This window comes from Micrasema longulum, unplaced genomic scaffold (genome assembly GCF_059751315.1).
Source record: "Micrasema longulum isolate JH-2025_06_02 unplaced genomic scaffold, ASM5975131v1 h1tg001303l, whole genome shotgun sequence".
NCBI classification, from domain to species: Eukaryota; Metazoa; Arthropoda; class Insecta; order Trichoptera; family Brachycentridae; genus Micrasema; species Micrasema longulum.
This window is the reverse complement of record NW_028278490.1, coordinates 16296-43296: the sequence shown is the minus strand read 5'-3', so window position 1 is coordinate 43296 and position 27001 is coordinate 16296. Positions and strand designations below refer to the sequence as shown.

The 27001-nt window shown below is 32.9% G+C and overlaps 1 protein-coding gene across 4 annotated transcripts; it reads left to right on the top strand.

The window, feature by feature from the left end:
- Positions 1-1184: 1184 nt before the first annotated feature.
- Positions 1185-26924, top strand: Cpsf6 (cleavage and polyadenylation specificity factor subunit 6). Of its 4 annotated transcripts, none has more exons than XM_088234934.1 (13): positions 1185-1288; positions 1536-1742; positions 5823-6038; positions 7238-7379; positions 11993-12342; positions 14245-14427; positions 15667-15832; positions 17414-17589; positions 18092-18280; positions 19154-19347; positions 22873-22920; positions 24151-24240; positions 25833-26924. In XM_088234934.1, the coding sequence occupies exons 1-13, from the start codon at positions 1226-1228 to the stop codon at positions 26044-26046; spliced, it is 2238 nt and encodes a 745-aa protein (XP_088091060.1). In that variant the 5' UTR covers positions 1185-1225; the 3' UTR covers positions 26047-26924. The 4 variants fall into 4 exon arrangements, with proteins under 4 accessions (XP_088091060.1, XP_088091061.1, XP_088091063.1 ...); XM_088234935.1 differs by having other exon boundaries at positions 1194-1285; XM_088234937.1 differs by lacking the exon at positions 22873-22920 and having other exon boundaries at positions 1194-1285.
- The last annotated feature ends 77 nt before the right edge of the window (positions 26925-27001 follow it).

Here is a 27001-nt window from a genome sequence, read left to right as displayed (position 1 = left end):
AACATTACATTCTACTTTTAAGAATATTGTACATGTATCTATTTACCTCGAAACATTAGTGCAACTGTTATGAAATATTTATATGATATATTACAGTAGTATGAATATATAACTTAGGCATATTTTTATGATGAAAAAGCAAACCGGTGATTTATATGTTGAAAGTGAATTAAATCTAATCTCAAATATTAACTGTGTTCTTATTTTCATGTGTAGCTATTTTTTTTCTCGTTATTTTAAAATGTACTCGTATGTGATATTCAATGATTATTTCAAAACACATTCAATGAAAAACATAATAAATATATGTTCTATTCCAAGTACGGTAGGAGAAGGGTGAATAATTGGCAATATCACTTTCTCTATTTCTGTATATTGAGAATTCTGACAAACACGTTGAGCCTATACTTCCGTATTTCCGTCTTTAAAATTGTATTTATTTAAGATAATTTATACAACCCCATTTTTAGTCAAAATCATCTCAATGGCGCCACGCAATGAACATTTCGACTCGTCTTGCAGCTATAGAGCACATAGGCGATTAGAATTCTAGAGGAAGTTAAGTGTTTTTTTTATTTTATTTATTAATATACTATTTATGATAATTTTTATTTTTATTTATCGTATTATCAGTGCTATGTTTTTTTTAAATTAAAATTCTCCCCTTGTGACGTCTCAAGTTCTCTTCCGCTTCTTCTCGGTCAGTTCTGCCGATTAGTTCGTTGACTAACCGTAAACTGGAAGTCTTTTACAACCCTCTTATCATTGGTTGATTTGCATAAAACTAGTGACGCTATTTAAAGTAGTTCTTTTTTATTCAATTTTTTTTTTTTTTCATACATTTTCAAGAAACTTTGATTTATTACTCTCATTTTTGCCGCGCATAAAAAATCTTTTTAAATGAATTTCCCGTAGGGCTGAACTTTTTCATTGGATTATATTATATAGGAGCTGGTTTAACGCAGAGTTATAATATATTATTTAATTTTAGATTGACATTTATGAAATTTTTTTTCATTGTTTTTGTTGTTTGTTTTTTAATGTTTTATTCCCAATCAACACCGAATATTCCCATAAAAAAATTAGTGCATAATTCAGTAAGTACTTTATGTCTTCAAAAGTCATGATATTGTACAATTCTAGTCGTACAATCTTCGCGTTAATCTATGATTATTTTTATTCTCACTCTGTCTCTAGCCCCGCGCATCTCCCATGTTTGTTGAAAATGGCGGACGGCGTAGATATAGATTTATACGCCGACGATGTTAAAACTGACTTTGCACAGGTAGTATGTATTCCTTTTGTTATTATTCAACTTATTACTTCAATTTCAATAGTTTTTTGTGTAAATTTGTCAATGGCCTGGCGCCGAATAGCCTTGAGATGGTTTAAAATAGCTGTCACAATTATTGGTACGGTACTGCAACTGCAAATTTGACATGCTTGCCGGATGCTTGTGTAAAACATCATAATAAATGTATATTTTGTTTTATGCTGTTTTGCGTTAATCTCTAATTGTCATTATTCTATTTTAGGACGAATTTGGAAATGAAGATGTCGACTTATACGACGATGTGATTGTTAAAACTGACGATGGGGAAATGTCCCAGCACCAACCGGCCGCTCATCGGCCTCCAGAGGAAACAAATGGCGGAGGAAGCTATCACAATAACAATTCTAGCCACGGCCATCATGGACACATAGGAAAGAGGCACCAGTTATACGTAGGAAACCTTACATGGGTATGTTAAGAAATAATAATTATTATAAAAATACTGTTATCTTTTACGATATCTCTTAGCGTCGGTTTTTGCAACCGGCAAAGTTATCATTATTTCCATATACCATTCAAAAGCATCGCTTTTTTATATAGTAAATAAATTGGTCACTAAAACAATATAATTAATAGTCTATCTGCTAAGCACTTTATTTAGTTAATAATTTGTAACCATAAATATTTAAACATAAGTAGGTACCCACTTCAGACAAATACAATGTCCAAATACTTATTTTTTTAAATAGATAAGTTCTTAGTTATGTGTATCATTATTCACTTGTTTATTTTCTTATGAAAAAAAACTAATATTCTCTTAACTATCTCTAACCGTTTTCTTAATTGTTCCATTATAAAACTCGTGAATAATGTTATAAATTTATTTATAAACTAGTGTGTTCGTTTTAACAATCAACAAAAAGCTCCAATAAATAAATGTTGCTATTCAGTTTGCCATTTTTAACAAATAATGAAATGGGATAAGCATAGATTTAAGAATAATCCAGAAACCGCATAAGCACATCAAACAAAAGGCGACTAAACTACTCTTAAATGAGTAGTTTTACGTTTTGACCCATTAGTTTTTTTGTAGACGTCGCTCAGTACGCAACTCCCGATTTGAATTCAACTATACCGTGTTGTGTTGTTTTGAAGTGTAAAAATGCTACTCAATCAACAAGAAACAGAATGGGATCACATTTCATGTATAAGTAGCGAATGCATGTGTAAGTACCAAATGCATTACTCAAAATTTTTATTATTTTTCCACCCGACAGATTGTCAAAGAAAACAAAATTTATTTACGCTACTTTTTATTAATAAGAACTTTGGTTTTAATTGATTTAGTGGAATTTCAGCTTCCCTGCTGATGAAAGAAGGAAAACGAAGTGGATAAAAATAATACAAAGAGTACTGCGAGATGAGTTTTGGAAATTTGCTCAATGTATTTTGAGGAGAAATGTTTTTATGACACAAAAAGTCATTTATCTAAATGTAAAACTTTAATGACTAGTTCTGTTTCTAAAAGGCAATATTACAAAAAGCTTACTCAACAAAGGGGAAAGTTAAACTATCGAGTAGACCGTATTAATATGTTCTTATTAAAAAGGTATTATTTATAGGAATGAGGAAATTGGTAAAAAAATTACTGAACTCTTCATTCGAAATAAATCTTTGATATCTTTCTCTCGAAAAGAATTAAAATAGCTTTATTTTGGGCAGGGCATGAACTTTCAATTTCTTTCTCTTTTATACAACATTCTTCGAAACCCAGCACCTCGGTATCTATCTGAGAATTTAGTTTAACTTTCCAATCATGGACTATCGCTTTGCTCATCTAATGAGAGAACTAACTTAAATTGGACCTCTCGCATTAAACAACGCCGTAGCGGACATTTGACTGACATTATCTTTAAAACCTTAAATATTATTTAACATTACATAAAAATATCCGTTTTATGTAAAATAAAATTTGTTTTATTTTTTAAGTTCAAAGTTCAATAATTCAATTACTCTTATTAAATTACCCTTTACATATCTCCTCTGTTGTGTCAATCAATGTTTCCGTGTGTACAATAAGATTTCAGGTAAATTAACAAATTCCTTTTTTTTTAAATATAATTATCTTGCATTTGTGTTATGGTTTATTTTTTTGCTATCTGGCAACATTACGCGGCGACTTCACGCATGCGCGCGGCGATAGTGGGGCAAAGTGGGGGGGATTTTTGGACACCGTCTGATCTATTCAAATATGATTCTTCGCTCCTTCTGGATTATTCTTAATTCTATGGGGATAGGTATATATGTACTCCTTTAAATCGTTGTAAACTGAAACCAAAAAAGTCCAGATCTAGTCTTAAGTTAACAATACGACGAAGACGGGTCATTGGAGAATTAAGACCATAGTTTGTTCTATACTGATCGATGAATAGTACTTCAATGTTTCTTATCCCACAAGTCGGAATATGAAATTTTACCTGTCCTAGTAATGATGGCACATGATTATACCATTTACTATGCTGAACATATACTTGAAATATTTAACATTAACTCCATAATAACAAATGTACCAAATCTAAACAAAAAAATGTAAATAAAATAATAAATAAATATCAGCATATGAATAGTTACCTCTCTCTAGTCCAAGAATCCACGCTACTTTTCGAAGCAAGCGATGTTGGACTGATTCAATGTAATTTATATGGTTCACGTAGAATGGAGACTAGACCACAGAGGCACATTAATTGACAATAAGAATATAAAAGTACTTTTTTTTAGAAGAATGGCATAGCTTAGTGGTAAAAAAAAGTTTAAAATAACAAGTTCTTTCATAACTATGCAACAAAATGATCTAAAAATACAAGTCTGTAAAATAAATCAAGCAATGTCCCAGTACTGCCTTATGTACAAGCTCTGACGTATTAATAAGTAAAATAAAATATTTTAAAATGTAGTGACACCAAAACATACCCATAGTTACTATGTTTGTTTGTTTTTATATCAGGAGCTGCAGTCAACGATCACGCATATGTTACCAAAAATTGGAGGATATTTTTTTATATTAAAAAGTTTGTATTTTAACGTAAACAATCAGCATTTGTTTTCGGTGGATCCTAATCGGATTCTTTGAGATGAGATAAGTTAGGTGAAGAAATACTGGAAAACATGCAAAATTTGAAAAATATTAATGCATTACAAATTAAATACAATAAGTATCAATACAGACATATTTACATAAAAATTTCATTTGTTCTGTTGATTAAAGAAAACAAAAAATAACTTGAGCACATCTTTGCGATTTCCAAATAATTTTAACGTACCAAAATGAATGTTGAAGTTAATATAAGTGTACCTACATATCGAGGCTTTACTGACAATGCATAAAGTCATTAAAACAAGTTTCGAGATAATCACATTTAAAGCTTTTTTATTATTTCTCCCACAATTTATTTTTTATTTTTAAAGCTTTGAAAGAGTAATCTTCATTCAAATCAACATCTTGCACCTATATTTAAAATATATAAAGATTCTTGACATGATGCATTCTGTCAGTATAGCCTCGATATAAAAGAATGGTGTAAATATTATAAATTAGGACAGTAAAAATACAGCAGTGTTAAGAAATGTTAGAATAAGTACAAATGTAAATATTGTGTTCTAAATAGTATATCGCATTTTGACAGCATTCAACCTACTTTTATAATTATTTTTCCGATTCCGTACTTCGCTCCCATACATGTGTGAACGAATATGTGGTAAAACTAAGTATGATAGGTGCTTAAATGTCGACATCCGTGAACTATGTAAGGCTTAGACAAACATTATCGACACAATCAAGAAAAGGGTGCCTCGTTGGTTTGGACGTGTAGAGAGAAAAAACAACTAATGCGAATGGAATGCAATACGGTGCGAATGTTGATGGATGCCAAAAACAAGGAAGACTGATAAGAGTCATGGCACGATTGAGTCCAACAAATACTTGAAGATATCCTCTCTACCTATCCCTACGGAGAAACAGCGTGATGGTTTGTTTGAAATATTATATCAGAGTATGTTAATCATAGAACTGAATAAATTAAATAGTTTTTTTTTTAATGCTCTGATATTGTTATACTTTTGCTAAGTGCAAACAAATGGTAAATAATTACACCGGACTCCCGTTATACACGGTTTCAAAATGATACAATTTTTTTTTCATGCATTAACTTTTTTTTCATGCACTTTTTGAAATTAAAATATCATAAACAATAAGGGAATTTTGTTTTTTGATACTCTGAATCTTTTTTTATACAAAAAACCTATCCATCGTTATTTTTTATTTTGGTAATTTTTTTTACACAGTATTGCGTAGAATGTTTCCAGGGGGATGAATAATACAGTCCTGTGTGTGAAATAGAACCACAACCCTGGATGCAGCGCCCCATGCACTATTGTGTGCAGAAAGAGGAGTGATGTTTTTTTATGATTGCATGGAATGTATCCTCCCTGTAAAACAGAAGTCCGAAACACTAGAATGTATCATTATTTAGCACAAACATTTTTATTTCAGTGGACAACAGATCAAGATATTGCCAATTCCATGGTGGACATCGGAATTGGTGACTTCATAGATGTTAAGTTTTTTGAAAATCGAGCCAATGGACAATCGAAGGGATTCTGCGTTGTTTCACTAGGTTCGGAACAGTCTGTAAGAATGTGTTTAGACCGACTACCAAAGAAGGAGTTACATGGACAGAATCCAGCCGTCACTCTACCAAGCAAACAGGTTTGTCCTCTACCAACAATATATTTTTTTAATCTAATTTTATTTAGGAAACAAACAGTGCGTGAAATAAATTGAAGACATAAAAATTTATCTTAAATCTAATGAACCAGTGAGGTTTCCATGTAAATTATTATCTAATTTTTATTAATTATATAAAAATAATAATTTTTAAATAATAAAAATATTTCATTAAAAAAATGACATTTTTATAAAGCAGTACAAAAGTTAGTCAACAAGCAATGCTAAAGGTTGTTCAAAAAGCATTATTAAAACTTATTTAAAAAGCAATACTAAAAGTTATTAAAAATGCCATACTAAAATATATTCAAAAAGCAATGCAAAAACAATATCAAAAAGTGATTCATGTATAAATGAAAAAGGTTTAGTGAAACAAATATTTTTAATGCAAATAAATATATACAATTGTGATGAAGTACTATCCAAAAATGGATTTAAAAACGTTTTTTAGACATGCTAAGAATAAGAATTTATAGCAAAGTTATTTGCCATGATGAAGAAACGCACCGGCCGTCAACGCCCTTTTTTATTTGTTACTATAACATCTCCTTTATTTTTTATTTCCTGATAACGATCCTGATATTTAGGAATCTGGATGACTGGAGTTCGGATAAACGGAGTTACACTGTATTAAATAGAATTTTTTTATTACTTTATTTCAACTACATTTTTTTTTTTAAATAGCTACTAAAAAAAATTTAAACTGAACTCCACACCACTGTCACCAACTTCACCTCAAACTACTGTAGATATTTTGAATTTGATAACAATGCTACAAATAGAAATAAAAAGAATTACGGAAGGGTATAAAGAAATAAAAAATAAAGTTGATAATGAAGGATAGGATGGCATCATAAAATATAGAGAAACCTTCAAAACTTTTATCAAATATTTTTTTTTTCCAAGTAAATGGTTGAATTCGAAAAAAAAAAAAAAAAAGTAAAGGAAATACAAAAAGAAAATAAAAATAAAATTTCAAATCAGATTGAACAAAATGCTCACCTCTGTTGAAATTCAAGTATTCCAATACTACAAATGCATTAAAACCACACTTCAAAGTAATTTTCACTGTAATTGAATCTAACTTAATATTTCGAATATATTATATTAATATTCGGAATATTTCGAAACGCTAGTCTCCTGTCTTAATACCAATTATAATATATGTCTATTCTCATCAGGCACTAAACCAGTTTGAGAGCCAATCCAAGACAAGACCGGCACCTCCGAACCCTAACAATGGGGGTGGTGGAGGGGGAGGTGGCGGTGGAGGTGGTGGAGGAGGAGGCATGAGGGGTGGAGGACCTCATCAACATCATCCTGGTAAGAATTTTTTGATACAAACATTTATAAAACATTCTTATGCTGCTAATATGAGCCCACTGCAGGTGAAGTGAACTAAATGATATTTTAAAGGCTAAGGGCCGGTTGCATCGACAAAAGTTAAGTTAAAGTCAGGGCTAAAGTCAAATAAAAGTTACTTTTATGTCAAAATGCGTTGCATCAAAAAAAGTTAACTAAATATTAACAAAAAAGTTACTTTTATTTGACCGGCCGCCAGGGGACCGTTTAAAGTTAAATGCGATCTGCCATCTGTCAAAAAAGCGTCGTGAGTGTTGAAATCTACTGATCGATCTGTGAAAAGTTGCACAAAATGTCAATTTTAGCTGATTTTTCGTCTTCCGGTGACGAATTTATCATCGAGTATATTCTAAACCGAAAACAAAAACTGTTCAAACCACGAACGGACCATTTTTTTGTGGGAAGAGTCCGACTTTATCGCAAGATTTTGAATGTCAAAAAAGTGACAAACTAATAATTATTTGAATTTTTAATTGTTAATTATTTTTCAAAACACGGGACTTGATCATCAGCGGCGAGGTGTAAAATAAATCTAAATCATCACTGTATTGAAATGCTGTTTATTTATTTTTAAATAGAGCTAGATTGAGCTCAGCTAACTCTTTCTGGGCATTTAAGGCTGCCATAGTTGCCCGAAAAATGTTCTTTTTTTGCTCTATTTCTAGTTCTTCATTTTGTTTTAGCTTTTGCTCTTTTAATTTTTTATCTAGTTCAAAAAGGACGATGTCCCTTTTGTTCCTTTCTTCTCCTCACCCTTTCGCACACACTGAAAATTTAAACGTTTGTGCCCAAAGACGCGTAGCGGGGCATGTGTATTGCTACATGTAAATAAACATGTACGTGCTTGTGCAAAAATCCCAACAATTTTTAGGGTGAAACTTGAACCTTTACAGTGGCAACATTCTTAACTTTAACTTAACTAAAATAATGTTGATGCAACGGAACTTTTCAGTTACCAGATTTTGAGCCTTAACTAAGTTTAAATATTTAACTTTAAACTAAATTTATACCAACTTTGATGCAACCGGCCCTAAGTAAACTCATTGCTACATTTCTGTAATCGGTATAATACAACAAAAAGTCATGGGAGAAACAACAAAGTGTGAAACTGGGGAAAATGCTGAAGTGAGGAAATTAAAAATGCATGGACAAAAATGGAACTGCATAAAAATTAAATTAATGTACTCGACTATTTCGGTACATCAGAGGCAGACAGACGCAAATCCAGAATTTGATGAAATGACATTTCGATTTTCGTATCCAGTTTATGATCATGTCCATTGATTTTGAAGAAATGTAATTCTGCGGGAACTATCTTTAGACAGTCTGAAAAATCGTGCCCCGTACGCGGCAACTGTCTTTAGACATTTTCGACTTTACAGGCTGTGATACTTTGATAAATACACGATAGATGGCCAAAAAGTTTGTATCGAAATATTCCCTGAACATTTGTTGATGAGTGACATCTCTGAATAACTCCTAGGATTATATTTGTTTATATTATAAAAGATTTAAATCAGAGCAGGCGAAAAAATGACCCAGCAGTTTTAAAATTCCCGCTCGGCAATGACCTCGCGCCGTATCTCGAGTGTCGTATTTCGTTATCTTTATAGAACTGTGCGTTGATAGTGTTATTGAATATCTTGTGTTAGTGTTGTACTGAAAACATGTAAGAATTATATTTGTAATAATAACGACTTTAAATAAAAACTACTATATTATATATATACTCATTTTGTATAGTTCGTGTTTTGTTTTTCTAAAAATATACATTATTTAAAAAATAATAAAAAATAAACATAATCATAGTATCTCAATATGTCAAACCGACGAAAATGATAAGTAGATTTGTGAAGGACAGATTTTAAAGTAAGCTAAAATAGACTTTCATTTTGAAAACGATATTCGAAATATTGTTGTTTCTATATATGCCACGGAAAACTCCGATATTAACAGACGATAAATTCACTTTTATTATTTTATATGTAGAATCCTAAAATTATAAGTATTATTATTTTTATTTTAACAATAAAAACAACATAAATATGAGTTTCGCTTCTCGCGCATCTTGAAATTTGAACCAATGCGATGTTAAAAAAGTAAATAAATCAATATTAGGATATAATATTAAATGAATTTTGAACAAACGATATTTTTGTTTGTTGAGTTAAATTATAAAATGCGTTGAATGTGTATAATCTTAGAACGTAAACACTAATAATTACTGTGCTTAAGTGTCTCCGACACATTTATAAACATGAGTGAGTACCTATAGTATAATACTAGCGCTCTGTTCACAACGCTTTTATTTGAATGATTATTGATGTAATTTCTTTGTATACACATAAAAACTTATTTGATTATTGAAGTTCAAGTATTTGGGAAGATAACTAAACGATAAATTATACGGATAAATGCCTTTGTCTCTTATAACTAGACGATTTAAAAATCTCATCCGTGATATTTAGCGCTTGAAAATATGCCACCGCGTACGGGTGTCGACAAACGTAATCTATGCTTAGCGGTGAAAGAGTTAAGATACTGAAAATACAAATTAATGAGAAATCACTTAGAGAACGTAGATTCTTTAGGCTCTTGTTGAACATTTGACGTTTGGATTTGCATCTGTCTGCCTCTGAGGTACAGATTTATTTCATTAAATTTGCAATACAGCCCAACTATTAATAACACTGTACATGTATGATTAGTCTTAGAGTCAGGAATACGTTATTATTTTTTTGTAATATGTTGTAAATAAATAGACAACAGGCAACAGTCGGCTATCGTCTATTAGTATTTGTATTATATTACTACAATATTTACCTCTTGATTTATTTTGGAAATAATTTTTAGTTTTAATTCAGGAATATTTTTATTTGCTGACAAAATTTAAAACAAATTTAATTATACATTGCGAAAATAATTCAGTTGTATCCTAAATAAAATGTCTTTTATTATCAATATTACGGATAAATAATATAGCGCATCCGAGATCCTAATTAACCAAGGTCGTAAGAGCCGATCAACTGAATCCCGTAGGGCCAATTTAAAAATAACATTACTTTTTTTTATTATTATTTTTTTATTTCTTTTTTTTTATTTAAATAATATAACTATACATTTTTACTATTTTTAAAAATTTCAATTGTTATATTTTTACTAAAACTAAAATCCCACCATGCCACTTTCTGTAGCTTGTTGGTGGAGATTATATTTATACTAACTTATATAATATTATTTACATTTTTAAAAACAATAAATAACATATATAAATTAACAGATTCATTAATAGGGCTGATTTACTTAGGCCAAGAGGACAGATTCATTAAGGCCCGCATGGCTGACTCATTGAGGCCCTTAGGGCCGAATTTACTATCATGAAACAGTCAGCAACAGCTGACTATTAATATTTTAAATTACATTTTTTTAGCTTTTCAATCTTAATTGCTTACTAACCTATTTTTTTGCGTAGATATTTAAAATATCTGTTTATTTTTGTGTGGTTTTGGAAGCATTGTTTTAAGTGAGTGATTCATCTTTAATATATTGATACTGCTCTGAACAGCAAGAAAGAAATTCTGAGGTCTAAAGGGCCGATATTTTTAGGTGCCCGAGATCCTAATCAAATAATAAATAAATAAATCCTAATCCGAGGCCAACTGTTGTCTAAGCAGACTATATGGTCCCAATAACAGAGGATAATACTAGCGTATTAAACTAAAATTATATTATTACACTGCCCGAGAATTTATAAAATCCAAGGTTCTACTCATAAAATCAAATTTATAAATATCACAAATTTAATAATGGTTTTGCTTCACAAAATATAACGAAGATACTTGGAACAATTGGAAATATTTTAATTTTTAAATTGAAATCGGGATTACGTCATTATGGAGGCATTTTATTTGAAAACCCCTGATTATTTGTAATTTTAAGAAAATAAGATAATAAAACATCATTGTAAGATGTTCCCCATTATTGTATACATGAATATTTTTCCTTTTATATAATAGGAAATGTTAAATAATAAAATAAAATGTATTGAACATTGTATTATCATGTTGAATTTGTAAATAAATATTGCGAGTGCCGATTATAGGTAACAGTGATTTATGAAAATGAACCATTATTATTGAAATTTATTATATTGAAGGATTGTGGATATCTAGGCATTGGCTGGTTTAAGTGGCCACTTTACACACTGTAACATTCACAATTCTCCCTATGTTTAAACATCTACATTTCCTCGACTCTTCTATTTATTATCTTTTGTGAAAGTCATAAGCCCTGTAAATGCCAAGACTTCCATATTCCCTTCTCAAAAATGTTAATAACTCCCTAGGGATTAAAATCCAGCCTCGTCTACAAATATACGGACATACTCGAGATAGGCTTTGGTTCTGTGGGTAGTGTCATGGTCTCCAGATCAGGATGTGCGAGGTTTTAATCCTGCTCTACCACAACTTGTTTCCCATTTTCTAACACAGTTATTTACAACTACATGAAAATCTTCCCAAAACTGAAATATTTGAATTGACTTCATGACTACAACATCGCTTTCTTTATTCAAGATCACTTCTATGGTCCCAATAACGGAATGGGCCCAGGGGGTGGAATGGGACCCGGCGGCATGGGTCCTGGGGGCATGGATCCCGGCGGCATGCGGCCGGGGGGCATGGGGCCCGGTGGGATGGGACCCGGCATGGGGCCCGGCATGGGACCGGGAGGAATGGGGCCCGGCGGTATGGGGCCCGGCGGTATGGGGCCCGGTGGCATGGGGCCCGGCGGAATGGGTCCTGGGGGGATGGGGCCAGGCAACATGGGGCCCGGCGGCCAGAGGATGATGATGCCTCCCCCTCACCAGCAGAACATGAGGGGACCCCCTCCACCACACCACCAACAGCAGAGAATGCCTATGCAGGTTCGACCACTTATTTATTCTCACTTTTCTGAATGTAAAGATACATTTTGGAATATGGAGAATCATCCGGCATTCCATTTTTTATTTAAGACTGAAGAGTAAGTACCGCTGTAAAAATGTACCAACACTTAATGTAATATTTATTTAACTGGTCATAACTGAAAGCTCTATCGTCGCCAATTCCACCTCAATCTCAAGAAAAACTTCCTTTTCAGCAGGGTAGTTTCAGAATGGAATAAATTGCCAAGCCTTATTTGTCCATTCCACTTCAGTCAACCAGTTTAAAAAAAAAACATTAAAAGGAAGAAAAACGCAGACAAAAAGCAGTACACGAGATATAGGCGCATCAGCAAAGGCTGCCTGCTATAGCAAATAATAATAAGCGTACAATAAAGTATTTTTCACACTAACATACATTTCTACTGCATACTAAACTTTCTTAAGTAGCTACTATACTACCATTTTAAGCTGATGATTGTCTTCTTTGTGAAATAAAATGTTTTTAAAGCTGGAATATAATTTTTCTATGGTATTATAATCTGATAGTAAGTTTAAAAATGCAACTGGTTAATTTAAAAAAAAAAAAAATTCTTAAAAAATGGCAGTATGGTTATAATACCATACTACCGGAATAAAAGTAATAATTAAAATATACTGCAAGTACACAAATCAGTACAATTCCTGTGACTAGACCTGCCCCGATTCTCAACTATTTTATTTCAACAGAGCCCTTCAAATGTTTATTTACATCCAAATTACAAAATAACATGACAAAACAAATTCATATGTATTATAATTGTGTGTTTACTTAATATCATAGAAAGTAATTTTACATAGTATTTTTTTTATTTTTTGCTAATCACACATTTGTTTAATTATTGACTTCCCATTTGTATTATCCAATTGGATGGACGCAATGGAGTTAAGTGTTTGTCTAGATTTTTTTTATTTTTAAAAATATTTGTCTGATATAAATTTTGACAAGATAAACAAAAATGTATAGATACAAAAATGATAAGATACACAAAATCATCTTCATTTGTTACTAACTAAGAACAGATACAATTAGAAATTCGATTCTTACAATCTAGCGTGTTGAATCTTAAAATCATTTAATAGATGCCTACCATCTTGATTACATAAGAGCGCTAAACGAGCAAAACTTTCATTGAGTACCTCTAAGGATAACACCCTCTCAAATTTAATTTCAATAGCTTTCAGGCTGCTTTCTAACACCACACACTACGGTAGCGGCAAAATACAATTGCGAACTGCTGATTGATTAAATATTTATACAACTCACTATTGTAATATTTTTTTAAAGACATATTCCATATGCATATTCCCTAATCGGTTTGTTCCATACCAAAGAAATATTTTCCCTATTTTAGTGTTTATATTTACTTTGCTATAAACATGGCACCTCGCTGGGAAATCCTCGGCCTAGAAATACATTTTATTTTTTTAATAATAAATAATTATTAGCATTCTTATGATTCCCAAATATTTAAATTTTCGGGTGCATTTTTAATAAGTTGTAAATAACTCCCTATATGGAAATGGGAATAAAGCTATAGTGAAGCGGAGTCCAAACTTCGGATCGTTGATCCATGAGTCTGAGACACTTACCACAGGACCACAACCCGGTTTAAAAAAACCGCACCCCCAAAAGTCTAAGTTGGTCTGTTTGGAGTTATGAACGCAGTTTAATAACATTTTTTTCTAAAATTTTCTTTTGAGCGCAATATACCACAAATTTCAGTATTCTTTGAAATCAACCGAGTCAAATAACTAGAAGGACATGGCAGAACTTATGAGAACCAATACATAACACGGTGTACTTTTGGGTTTGCAATATATTGAAGAATATGAATAATTAATGTCTGTGTTATAAATCCGAAGGGTCCACCTATGCAGGGAGGCGGTGCTCCGCGCTTCCAGCCTCCGCAGCAGTGGGGCGGACCCCCTCGTCCCGGAGGACCCCCTGGTGGCCCTCCGCGCCAACCCTCGCCCCAGGGACCTCCTGGCCCTCACCACCCCATGCAGAGGCCGGTAGATCAACATCATCCACAGGGACCTCCATACGTGAGTTGTGACATTTTTTTCCTATAATTTTATACTAACGCACACAAAGAAGAGTGAAAATAAAATATGATGTTTTGAAAGAGTGCATTAAGCTCCCAAGAACAAAACCTATTTTTAAGAGAGAGGTTTAGGATTGGATTTTCCTCAGTTGGAGGGATTTGAGTAGGAAACTCCTTCATGATTTTTTTTACATATTTGAGTTTGTTTCATGTAAATCAAATATTTGTTTATTTGTTCTTTTTTTTATTGATATGCTGTGTTATTTTTTTTATGTTTCTTTTTTTTAATTATTTGTTGTGCCCTGTTATTTAAGTTTATTATTTGTCTCACTCAACACAGGATTTTGGTCCCACGGAGTTGGAACTTATGTCTCAATGATTGTAAATAAAAAATTGCTACTGTGAGTAAATAAATATTCCGTATTTTCGTATTAGTACTCATTTTAGTTCAAAAATAGGAAATTAAATATAGTTCTGTCTAATTTAGATTGTTAACAATTAAATGTTATTATGACTCAGAAAGCATTTTTAAAACAAAATTTCAGCATTTTCTCATTTTTCTAAGACACCTATTCTCGGATCTAAAGGCTGTCACAGTAGTAATAGGAGGTGTACGATTTGAATTATGCGCCATTTTTGTCTGTCAAATTTAGAAATGTTTGACCAATGACATCTAGAAACGTGGGAAATTAATAATTAAAGCTATTTGATGCCAACGATATATCGACATATATAAAGCAAAAACAAACCTTGATCATTTTTTTGAGAACCTATCAGCTTCTTTAAAAATATATTAAGCTTTGTTTTTGCTCTCCTGTAAAGCTTGCAAAATGCAGATTCAATAGGTATATGTAAGGCTTGTCGATATGGTTTCAAATAGACGGTGCCACCTGCCACACAACAAATGACACAATAGCTCTATTGTGATATAAGTTCGGAGTTAGGATCATCTCTTATAATGGAGGCATCAATTGGCCGTCATGTTTTTTTTTTTCTTTGGGGCTTTTTGAAAGCAAAAGTCTACACCAATTAGGCAACAACAACACCAGACCTAAAGAATGAGATAATCCCACATATTGGGGAGATAAAGCCCCAATTATGTCAAAATGTCATAGAAAATTTCAACAAAAAGATGGTGTTATACCAGAGAAGCCGAGGAAGGCATTCGAGCAATATATTTTATTCCTTACATAATTTCCATGTCTGTACTTTATTAATATCTCCTCTTTATTCCCTACAGTTCCCCAACGGTCCAGGGGGACGAGGCCCAGACGTGCGTGGGCGGGGCCCTGAGTGGGCAGGCCCACGCCCCCCTCCGCAGCAACAGGCCCCCCCGCACCACTTCCCGCCACAGCAGCCGCCTCCTGGAAGTGCCAGGGGCCCCCCGCCACAGCACATCCCACCAGGTAAGCAAAAGATAAATATAATATCATTGGTGATATGTCAGTGCAAGCTGTCACGAAGATTCAGTTTTTTTTTTTTTAGTCTTTTCACTTTGATGTGTTTTGGTCTATATATAACAAAGAGGAAATTCTGTGGATTTTTTTTTATTTGTTAATAGAGTAAAAAAAAAATTTATCCCATTGTCATCGCTGTGATTTTTTTAAATTTTGTAATTTTGATATTACACCGCCCACTATTTTAAGTCGTTGAGTTTTTCTAATATTTAAAATTAGAACCCTCTACCTGTCATAACCTATGAAACGTCGAAAAGCATAGCTACCCGGAAAACGAAAATCTATCGCCACACTATAATTGAACGTAGTTATGCAGAAAGCAGCCAGCCATAGAAAAGTGAAACTGAGATAATAACACCTTGTGAAAATAGTGAATAAACAAATCTACGCAACAGCTGGAATGCTTTTGACTTTAACAAATGGTAAACAATGAACCTATTAGTTTTTTTATATGTTACAAACAAGAATTCAATTATGAAATCGACCAGTTTTAATGATTTTTAAAGTACCGTAAGAATTTTGTAGTGTTGGGGTGTTTTCTGCAAATTGAGAAATGCCGTTTTTTTTTATGGACACTATTTTCAGGAGGTGATTATTACAGTTTTTTGTATAAAAGCAGTCTGGCTGTTTTTAGCAGAACATAAAATTGACCTCACTGCACCCGATAACACCAATTTTGCATTTTTTCAAAATTGTGGACTGGCTGCTTTCTGCATAACTACATTCAACTGATCGGTTATTGTAAACACATGTGCACATTAACCTGTGATGTTTCAAAGTAGTTCATTTTTTATTAAAACCGTTTTTGTTAATACTTTTACATATTTTCAAGAAACTTTGCCGTACAATTAAATGCTCTATTACAATTTTTTTTTTTCCTCGTGTTAGAAAGCATTGTTACATCCAATTTCCTGTAGCACTGAACTTCCTCATTGGTTAATTTTTCAATTTTATTTTTAATTACGTTTGGCTGGTAAAAACAAAATTCTTTTTATCGACAAAAATTTATTTATTATTTCATTGCCATGTCAGGATCCATTTATTTTGAAAGTGGAATGAGATATAGAGGCGAATCCATGTTTTGTTTAATTTTTGTGATCTCACGGAAAATTGCACCCGGAACCTTTCAGTGTATGAGTCAAGTGTCTCAGTCATTACACCACAGAGACCGAACACTGTAACGCAAAGGCCTAAATTAAAAATTACCGCTTCAAAATGATGGGCCTTTTTATTTATAACAGGTGTTTTCTAGTGGTTAAAATATGTTGATAGAGTATGCACTTTATTTAAGAAAATCAACAAATGGTGATACTAATCAACAATGAAGGCAAAGCGTAATGTAAGTTCCTAAAGTAAAAAACATAGGCAGAATTGTAAACATTACTTGATGTGTACGGTGAACACCTGAACCAGCCAATGAAACGTTACAAGCTCGGAAAATACCTACATTTTCATGTCCTCTCAACTGAAACTTTGTTGCTTCATTATTTGGTGTATTAAGTGTTAAGATTTTTTTTAATTGACTTTCAGGTGTAGTTGGAGGCCAGCCCGCTCCTCACGTGAACCCCGCCTTCTTTGCCGGAGCGGCCGGGGTGGGAGGAGGGGTAGCCGCAGTAGGGGTGGGTGCCCCTCAACAGGTGCCTTCCACCCCCCAGCTCAATCCACAGCCCTACCACAGGGCGCCTCAGCAATACCAGAGACCTCCAGTAAGTGCAGTCATTATATTAGTTTTGTTAATTAATTTGATTAGTTTGTTGGATATAATTGACACATAATATACGTCTTACGATGTGAAACAACAGACAACGAAGTCTTGTTTTATGTTGCGGTAGTATGTAGCTATCGGTAGGTAAGGCAGCTCCATCTGTGTCACATCGCAAACACTTCTCTACTTGATAATGTCTCACCCAAAATTACTGATTTTCATTGACAAAGTTGGAAAAATTACCCAGAACATTAAAATGTATTACTATTATACAAAATACAGCCTGTGTCATATCACAAACCTCTGCATGCTGACAAGTATATATCAATGTGTTAAAATTAAAAAGGCTCCTTGCCTATAATTAAATTATAATAACAATAGTAGTTAGTCCAACAGATTCAATTTGCAAACTAAGAAATATAAAATGAATAAAATCATGTAATCACTTATGTATAGTTTCATATGAAATGTTGTTAATACAACCCACTTTATTATTTTGACAGGGTGCATATGAAGGGCGCGTTGATGCCCCTCCACTGATGTCTGAGCAGGAGTTTGAGGAAGTGATGGGCAGGAATCGAACTGTGTCGAGTAGCGCCATCGCCCGAGCCGTCTCTGACGCCGCGGCGGGCGAGTATGCCAGCGCTATCGAGACTTTGGTCACTGCTATATCTCTCATCAAACAAAGCAAGGTCTGTTATGTAGTTAAAATCATGGACTACTGTTTTAGACTTAACTAAAAAATCAACTGATATTTCAAATTAAATTGTATACTATATATTTGTATATATAGTATACAATTTAAACACATTACTTTTAAAATAATATTAAAACTCCCTCATAGACTTGAAAAATATGAATCTCAAAGTAAAATTATTTATTACAGGTAGCTCTTCTAACAGGCGTAGAAATTTGTCTTGTATATTGAGAAAGTTGAACAGCCTATGCTGACGCTAATATCTAAAGTAACTGTGGGGATCTTCAAGTAAATTTGAGTAGTTTTTCTGCCAAATTATTTAACATACTTCAACATTTAACTAATAATGAACAATATTTCAAAAGTGAAATCATAATCTGGCTGACGAAATTTAGTTTAGAAGAAATATTTTTTTTTAAATAACCTCTGTACACTTCTCCTCAGAATAGGTTTTCCTAATGAGGACTCTTAAATTACCTTTGGAAATAAAATATTTTATATAGTATATAAAAAATATAAAAAATTCTCAGCATAATTTCAGGGTTTTCAACGTTAACATGCAACAATATTTAATTGAAAGAAATGTATTGTTAGATAGGTACACATCCCTTCTGGGATTTAAATAAAATAAAACACAATAAAAAAGAAATATAAAGATAATTTCAGTAAAAATTTACACTATACAGAAGAGAGGAGGGGGCAAAAGTGGCAAGTAAAGGGAAAATATTTAAATAGTGACACTAACTGTGAACAATGAAGGGGCATCTCTGACATTAGAGGAAATATTATTCCATGATCGAGCAGCTATCATCGTGAAAGGAGGCAAAAACATTAGAACAAAAATAATTGAATATTTTTTCTTGTGCAGGTTGCCAACGACGACCGGTGTAAGATCCTGATCTCCTCCCTCCAGGACACGCTGCACGGTGTGGAGACCAAGAGCTACGGCTCGGCCTCGCGCCGCGAGCGCTCTCGCTCCAGGGACCGCGTGCACCGCCGCGCGGCGCGCCGAGAGCGCTCCGCCTCCCGCTACCGCTCCCGCGAGCGAGAGGACAGGGACAGGTGAGACGATGGAGATAGAGACCTGAAAACTAAATGTTTGTCTGAGAATATAAGAAAATAATCAGCGGGGAGAGCTGTGTCAGGTCCATGGCTGCAAACATTGAATATATGTGTTTGAGGGTTACTATTACATTATAAATTGAATTTACAATGGGTTAATTTTACGCAGTACCAAAAAATTTTATTGCAAAATAGTTCTATATACTGGAACCTCATTACACAAGGGATTCGTTCCACACAGTACTGTGTAGAAAAAGTATACTAAAAAAAAAACAATTGTTTACTACTTATTTTTACCTTAATTTTTTTTATCATCAAAATACTTGAAAAATCTTAACAAAGGTTATTTACTATCATGTATTATACGCCAATTAAGTAAAATAACGATGTAGGTCATTCCAATAGTATAATATATTACCATTACACATTGTTAAATTAATATTCAAAAATTGTTTCACAAAAAAAAACATGTAAAATGAGGTTCCAGTGTATTAGTTTGTTCCAGTTCCTAAGTCCTTAACTCATTTTGCATTGTCCACTGTTATATAAACATCAGCAACCGCTCGATTTACTGAATAGGGGGGGGCTTAGAGGTAAGACGTATTCTACGTCAAAATTACAACTAAGTTTGTTTTGTACGGATCGGAAAACTTAACAAAGGGCTGATCAGATTTGGACTATCTTAGAATATTGTTATAATGACAACCAAATTGTATATTACGTGTGATGACTAGTGGATTGGCTAAATATTACGTATGTCTGAAGTCTACAAGAAACAATTGTTGAATGTCCGCTTGCCAGCTATGCAGGTAAGCAGAACTCTTTAGGCATGTTATTCACAAACATTGCGTAATAAACAAATTGGTTAAAGTTTTGTCTGCAAATTTTTCACTCAGATTGTTTGCATACAATAAATGCTATATAAAAATCTGGGAAAAGTGGCCATGGCACGAAGATGATGGACTCTCATCGGAATCCATTCAATTTCCTAAAAAAAAGTTCGTGTACTCAGATTCAAAATCTTAACAAGCATACTATTCATGTAATGGGTATTTGTTGTATATTGCTTATTGCTCTTACTGACAAAATTGTGCCGTTTATTCAGTGAGAAAAATTATCAAAATAACATACTAGCTTACTTATAATAGACTTCAACTCAGAACTCTGACCAATTTATTTTTTCAATTTTCTGATCCATATAAAACGAGCATTATTTTATTGAGTAATCTTCGACTACAGTATTAACTATATTTTATTTTACTGGGATAGGGATATTTATATTGATAAAGACAACTCCCGTGCATACATAGCTGAAACATCCAGTGAAGCAAAAGGTACATTTTAATTCATTTTATAACTTTTTCCCGCATTCCCTGATGAGATAAACCAACACACTCAAGCCAGAGTAAGCATATAAGGGCTTCAAAATAGAAGATTTTCTCAAAACATTGCATATTTTATATCTAGTTATGTATTGCTTCTCAACTTTTCTCTAATTTTTTTTTACATTTGCATTAAAGAACTTTCTTGAAAAACTTATTGATTTGAAATTGCTGCGTTTACTCATTAACATGAAGTGAATGAAAAATCAATCACTGTGCACACTACAGACCTCACAATTGGTGTTCATTGTATGCATTTATCGAATATATTGGTGTTTTTATTTGTTTTCGCCAAACCTATTTTATTATTATTAGGTGTACAACTTTACTTCCGCCGTTTTTGTTTTCCAAAATTTAAGGCCTTATTGTAAAAAACTGGTTTTACATTTATGATTCAAAGTACTGTCCATAGCTGGCCACCAACTTCTCCTATCTTTCGATCAGCGTACGAATCCTGCATTAAAAAATCTGGTCATTTTTTGAAGCGATCCTCGAATCTATCCATTTTTTTTTTACTTCTTCATAAGACCGGAAGTGCTGGTCAGCTTGGCCTTGTGCCGTCGATCAAAACAGGTGATAGTCAGAGGGAGCAACGTCTGGAGCATACGGCGGGTGGGGTAGGACTTCCCATTTCAACGTTTCCAAGTATGTCTTGACCACTTTTGCAACATGTGGTCAAGCTAGTGTCATGTTACAAATCACTTTATCACGTCTCTCAATGTATTGCGACCGTTTGTCTTAAATTCTCGGCTCAAACACATTAATTGCGTTCGTTAACAATCACCTGTGATTGTTTCACTCGGTTTAAACAGCTTATAATACACTATGCCGAGCTGATCCCACCAATATTCTGTATGGCCGTCGACATGAGGATGGTACATAATCTAAAAATTGAATGCGGGGGTTGTTGTTATTTATTGGCACAAAGTTTATTAAATCTTGTGAGCAATGTGGCCCTATCTCATTTTCGACTACTAACCTGGCTCGATGTTTGGTTTTCATTGCAGCCAGTGCTGAATAGCCCGTTTTGCATAAATAAGACATTTCAAACAGTAGATGTACCTGCATTTATGCATACTTTGCAATACAAAGATTCATACTCTCCACTTAGATTAATCCAAAATTGAATTAAGGTTTAGTTTTGAAACTTTTATTTTAGTGAGCTATCGCATGATAATTTAAAAAAATAAAAATAAATTTTGTCACCTTCCCTGGCAAAATTCCGCACTTCTCCTTGGAGGTGCACCTCCCAGGTTAAAAACCGCTGGCCTAAGCCATCTATAGGAAAACAGTGGAAGCAAAATTGTGCATCTAATATTATTATTTTCATTTTAGTATTTCGTCGCTGTGCCTTGGAAACCGGCTATGTGCATTAATTTTACTAAATATGTTTTTTTACACCAAAAATGGCAAAAAAATATTTTTTGCCACAATTAGAATGATAACGTACCAATTTTCGTAAACTTACTACATTTAAGTACTCACTTAAAAACAAAAAGCAATCTTCCCAGACGTTTTTATTAAAATCTGCAATGTTTTTTGTTCCTCATTATCATTTTTGTGTAAAACACATGGCGAATTTCCAAGGCGTATTTATACTATATGTTTATTGTTTAAATACATAAACAATAATTTAAGGAAATGTTTATTTTTATTGATAATAGTATATCACCTTATCAAATGCACCGTGGTTAGCTTTAAGAAGACCGAAAATTTCCAGATTTCTGAAGAAATTTTTTTGTAAACTGGTGAGTTTTTAATATGCTGTGAAAATATCATTGTAATTTAAAAAATTAAACTTGCACTAAAGGGTTCAAATGATTTCACTTTGAAATGCCAATCATATTTATTTTTCAATTCCTCAGTGGAAGAATCATTAAAACCGTTATTTAGGATTACCATTTTAACTAATTATATCCTTCTACAATTAAACTTATTATGACAAATTATCGATGTTACTCTTAGTTTTGAATCCAATGTTATTTAATCCGGCCATACAAAATTAGTACTAAAATGCTTTGTTTTTAAGAATTACTTTCAAAATATAGTGTGTATAAAAGATATTGCTCAGTGAAGATTTACCTCGGAGAATAAGTATTAGTTTAGAGGAGCATCTGTACTGACTGTGGTATTGCCTTTACAGATACAGGGAACGTTCGAGAGAACGCGACAGGGATCGTGATAGGGATACGTGAGTATTTCCCATTTACCAACGTATTACCCACTCGGGTTCACAAGTTGATAAATCCACACTTGTACAAATGCGCTTGCAACTATTGCAGCACTTAAATACAATATGTACATTTTCAATTATTAAATATATGTACCACTTAATATTTAGTGCATTTGTACAACAGTGTTCCTATTGCTAAACTTTTTTTTTTCTTTTTACAATTTTTTTATGTTATCGTAATAGTCTGGTTTTTGGGTTATTGTTGTTTTGTTGGTATATTTTATGTAGTCATAATAATATTTTACGTAACAATGTAAACTACTGTTTCCTTATAATGTATTTATTTTTTTCTCATTAAACTATATGTAATACTATTACTATTTGTATCTTATACCTAAATCCTTAAATAGTCTGCCAAAAAATGTTTGGGACATATCAAAATACTCGAAATAAAAGCAGGAACTAAAAATTATAATTGTAAATAGAAATGCAATTAATTACTACTACTACTACCATCACGCCATTTCCCCGTAGGGGTAGGCAGAGAGAATGGACCGCCACACGTCTATCCTGGCATACAATCCTAGCCTCTTCCACATTCATACATCTTGTCATACATGCCCTTCGGTTATGTCTGCTTTTGACATGACCAGAGTTAAGATTTTGGTTTATCTGATCATGCCACGTCTTCCTTGGTCGTCCTAATGGTTACCCTATATTTCGAGCTACCTACGTTTAGTTGAGATTTGTGACAATGTATTTAGATTTTAAATTAATCAATTATTCTTTTTGAAAAAACCATTCTAAGTTTTTTATTTTTTTAAATATTTAACATGTCACTGGCAAAACACCTTTAAGGTGACACGCCATTAAAATGTTTTTTTTTTAAAAGCGTATTATTTCCGTAAAAAATAAATAAATCAAACTGAACTAAAATTGTATTCCTTGGCATGAGTTTTTCCAGTGAGGAACACATTGTTAATTCAATTGTAGAATGTATTGCGATAAAGTATTTTTTTAAAAAGACATTAATTTGATGTGAGTTTTTCTTCATATTTGTCTAACTTTTTATTTATTGAGATGCAATCTACACCTAAAATCATCTATAAACCATGTATATCTTTCTACTGCATGAACTTACACACGAGTGTAAATTTGTAATTTTTGGTATAGTAGATTTCTCCCGACTTAATAGTAAGCTACGTTGCAATGCACATTTTCAAGTATACAAATTCTTTTCTCTTTCAGGTACTATCGGGATAACTATCGCGAAAGAGAAAGGTCTCGTTCCAGGGGAGATCGCACTGATCATTACAGAGGCCATAGTAGAGAAGAAAGGTATAAAAATTATCGCTGTATCATTTTAAAACCTTGATAAGTAGTGTTGGAATTTTACCTACCATTGGAAACTCTTACAATGTTTCTATTGATTTCTGGAGTCCATATTATGAGAGATGCGTTCACTTTCTTACCCGTTGTCTGTGGTTTTTACTGTCTATTCCTGGTATATTTGTCTATTACGGTCGCTCTATCCATTTCTGGACAGGTGTTTTTAACCCGATGGCTACTCGGGTAAAAATCCTGAAAAGGGTAATCCAGTAAAGATAAGTTCACCTCAGTTCATAATGTAGTGATTTGTGCATTTGGATTGTATTCCTGGCAAGATGGATGTAAAATATTGGTTTTAAAGGTGGATCTACGTTGCAATTAATTGTTCTTGGACCGGCCTGGCGAGCATAAAACTGATCACTTTGCCTTTATGCATAGGTGTAGATTTTACCACTTTTTCTCGGTTATATTTTCTTTTCAAATTTTATGAAAAAGTATCATCCTCAGAGTTGTTCGAGCAATTTTAGCTAGTTAGGTAACTTATCCACTTGCTGTTTTCATTTAAACATCAGAAGTAACATGTAAAATATATAAATAAACGGTTTTATGTATGTTAAAACCCTAGATTATGGTAAAAAATGCCATGTCTTTTAGCAGGATGAAGACTTTAACCAGCATATAACTGCTGCTATTTTTGGGTTATGCAGAAAACAATAGGATATTATCACTTTTATTTTGCAATAAAATAAAGAAAAAAAATTACGATGGTGACTACAATTTTTTTTTTTATGTCCACGTGTCAATTTTTCATAGCTGTTTAAAAACGTATATTTTGAAACAAGAGAAAGCTAATATTTTTTGAGAGTTACACCTTTGTAGAATTGAAAAGTAGTGCTTGGTTAATATAGTGGGTAGTATAACTCAAAACTTATGACTTATCATTCTTTGCAACTGAGCCATCAATATACTACTCATTTTGCATGTTTGAGCATTCTGTAATTGAACGTAGTTATGCGGAAAGCAGCCAGTCCACAATTTCAAAAAATGAGAATTTGGTATTATCGGGTACAGTAAGGTCAATTCTATGTTCTGTTGAAAACAGCTAGGCTGCTTTCATCCAAAAAAACTGTAATAATACCTTGTAAAAATAGTGTTGATTTTAAAAACAGCATTTTTTAATTTGCAAAAAACACCCACAGCTCTAGAAAAATCTTACCGCACTTTAAAATTACTACTAAAACTGGTCAAATAGTAATAAAATACTTGTTTGAAATATAAAAAAACTAATGTATTAATTGTTTATCATCTGTCAAAGTCAAAAACATTCAAACTGTTGTGTAGATTTAATTATTCACTGTTTTCACAAAAGTGCTATTGTCTCAGTTTCACTTTTCTATGGCTGGCTGCTTTCTACATAACTACGTTCAATTGTAAATCTGAATAACTTACTTTTAGGCTATTTAAATTACTTTTATGTTATAAGTGGCAAAATCTACATCCATCCTTACCCGTACATAGTTAAATATGTAAAAAAAAAAATCTTTATTTTCTTTCCACATTATTATATTATTCCATACTATATTTCTGTTCTATTTTTTTAGACCCCGAAAATCCCCAGTGGAACCCACTGCCGGTGATGCTCCCATTATATCCGAGTCCGGGTCCAAGTCTCGCTCCGGGGTGTCGTCCAGCGGCGGGGTGGGGTATTACGAGGAGCGCTACCGGGAACGCGGGGGTGGCGGGGCCCGCGACAGGGAGAGGGACCCCCCCGCCGAGAGGGAAAGGGACCGGGGCGAACACCGATCTCGTCACTAGAACAGAATGTCGGAACCAAAAGTTAACATCAAACTACAAAAAAAATAACCACATTTTCATTTTCTTTATGATGCCAGTATGCGATTTGATGAAGTATAATCCGGTCCGGTCATTCCTACCAAATTTCGGAAGTTTAATATTGCAGTGTTTTTATCGGCCAAATCCATTCTTATACGATTGTAATCAATCAAATTACATATGAGAAAATTACGCAAAGAATATTTACTGTGGTTCTAACAAGTCATTCACAGTTCGTTTAATTTGAAAGAAATGTATATTTAATTGACGATGTGTGTAATCCCTTCATGACCCAAACTTTTCTGACTGGAAGTTCATCAACTTTTCTCAAAACCGTTGGGTAATTTTAATTAAGCGGTATTTTTTTATGTATCGTATAAATATTGTTTTCTTACAATTTGACTAAGACGAACTTTAATTTGCTTTGTTTACGAATATGTACTACGTTTACCGCAAATATATTTTCTTAACTATCACCTTAATATAAATTACTGTAAGCGATAACGTGGTGTTACACACCCTGGTGTTACACAATTCTGTATTGTATGACTTTTAAACTATTTTCATGCTTATCTTTTATTAGACATACCAATTGTCAGCTTTGTTTTAACAAAATTGTAGGCTATAATTCCATACAATATTAATAAGATCGTTACGTGTGTAAGTATACATTAGAAGTTTCAAGTGTACAACGTAACCACTAGATTTAGAAGTTAAATGTTGTCTGTATTCTTGAGGGAAATCTCAGTTGGAAACCGTCAAGCAAATCGTCTCGCAAGAAAACCAAGAGAGAAGAATTTGATAAAATTTTACTTTGTATTTTCCTTTTATGTATTAGTAAAGTTATAAAAATTTCAAAATATCAATGTATTTTACTACTGTATTTTCTAGAACTCTGTTTTATTTGTCGTCTCCTCATTTATTTATATTCTTTGTA

What these genes read in the sequence shown, in the direction of transcription:
- Cpsf6 (XM_088234934.1), top strand. Translation starts at nt 1,226, where the DNA reads ATGGCGGACGGCGTAGATATAGATTTATACGCCGACGATGTTAAAACT. An exon ending in ACGTAGGAAACCTTACATGG is followed by an intron (nt 1,743 to 5,822) that starts GTATGTTAAGAA and finishes TTTTTATTTCAG; the next exon opens with TGGACAACAGATCAAGATAT. An exon ending in CTCTCATCAAACAAAGCAAG is followed by an intron (nt 18,281 to 19,153) that starts GTCTGTTATGTA and finishes TTTCTTGTGCAG; the next exon opens with GTTGCCAACGACGACCGGTG.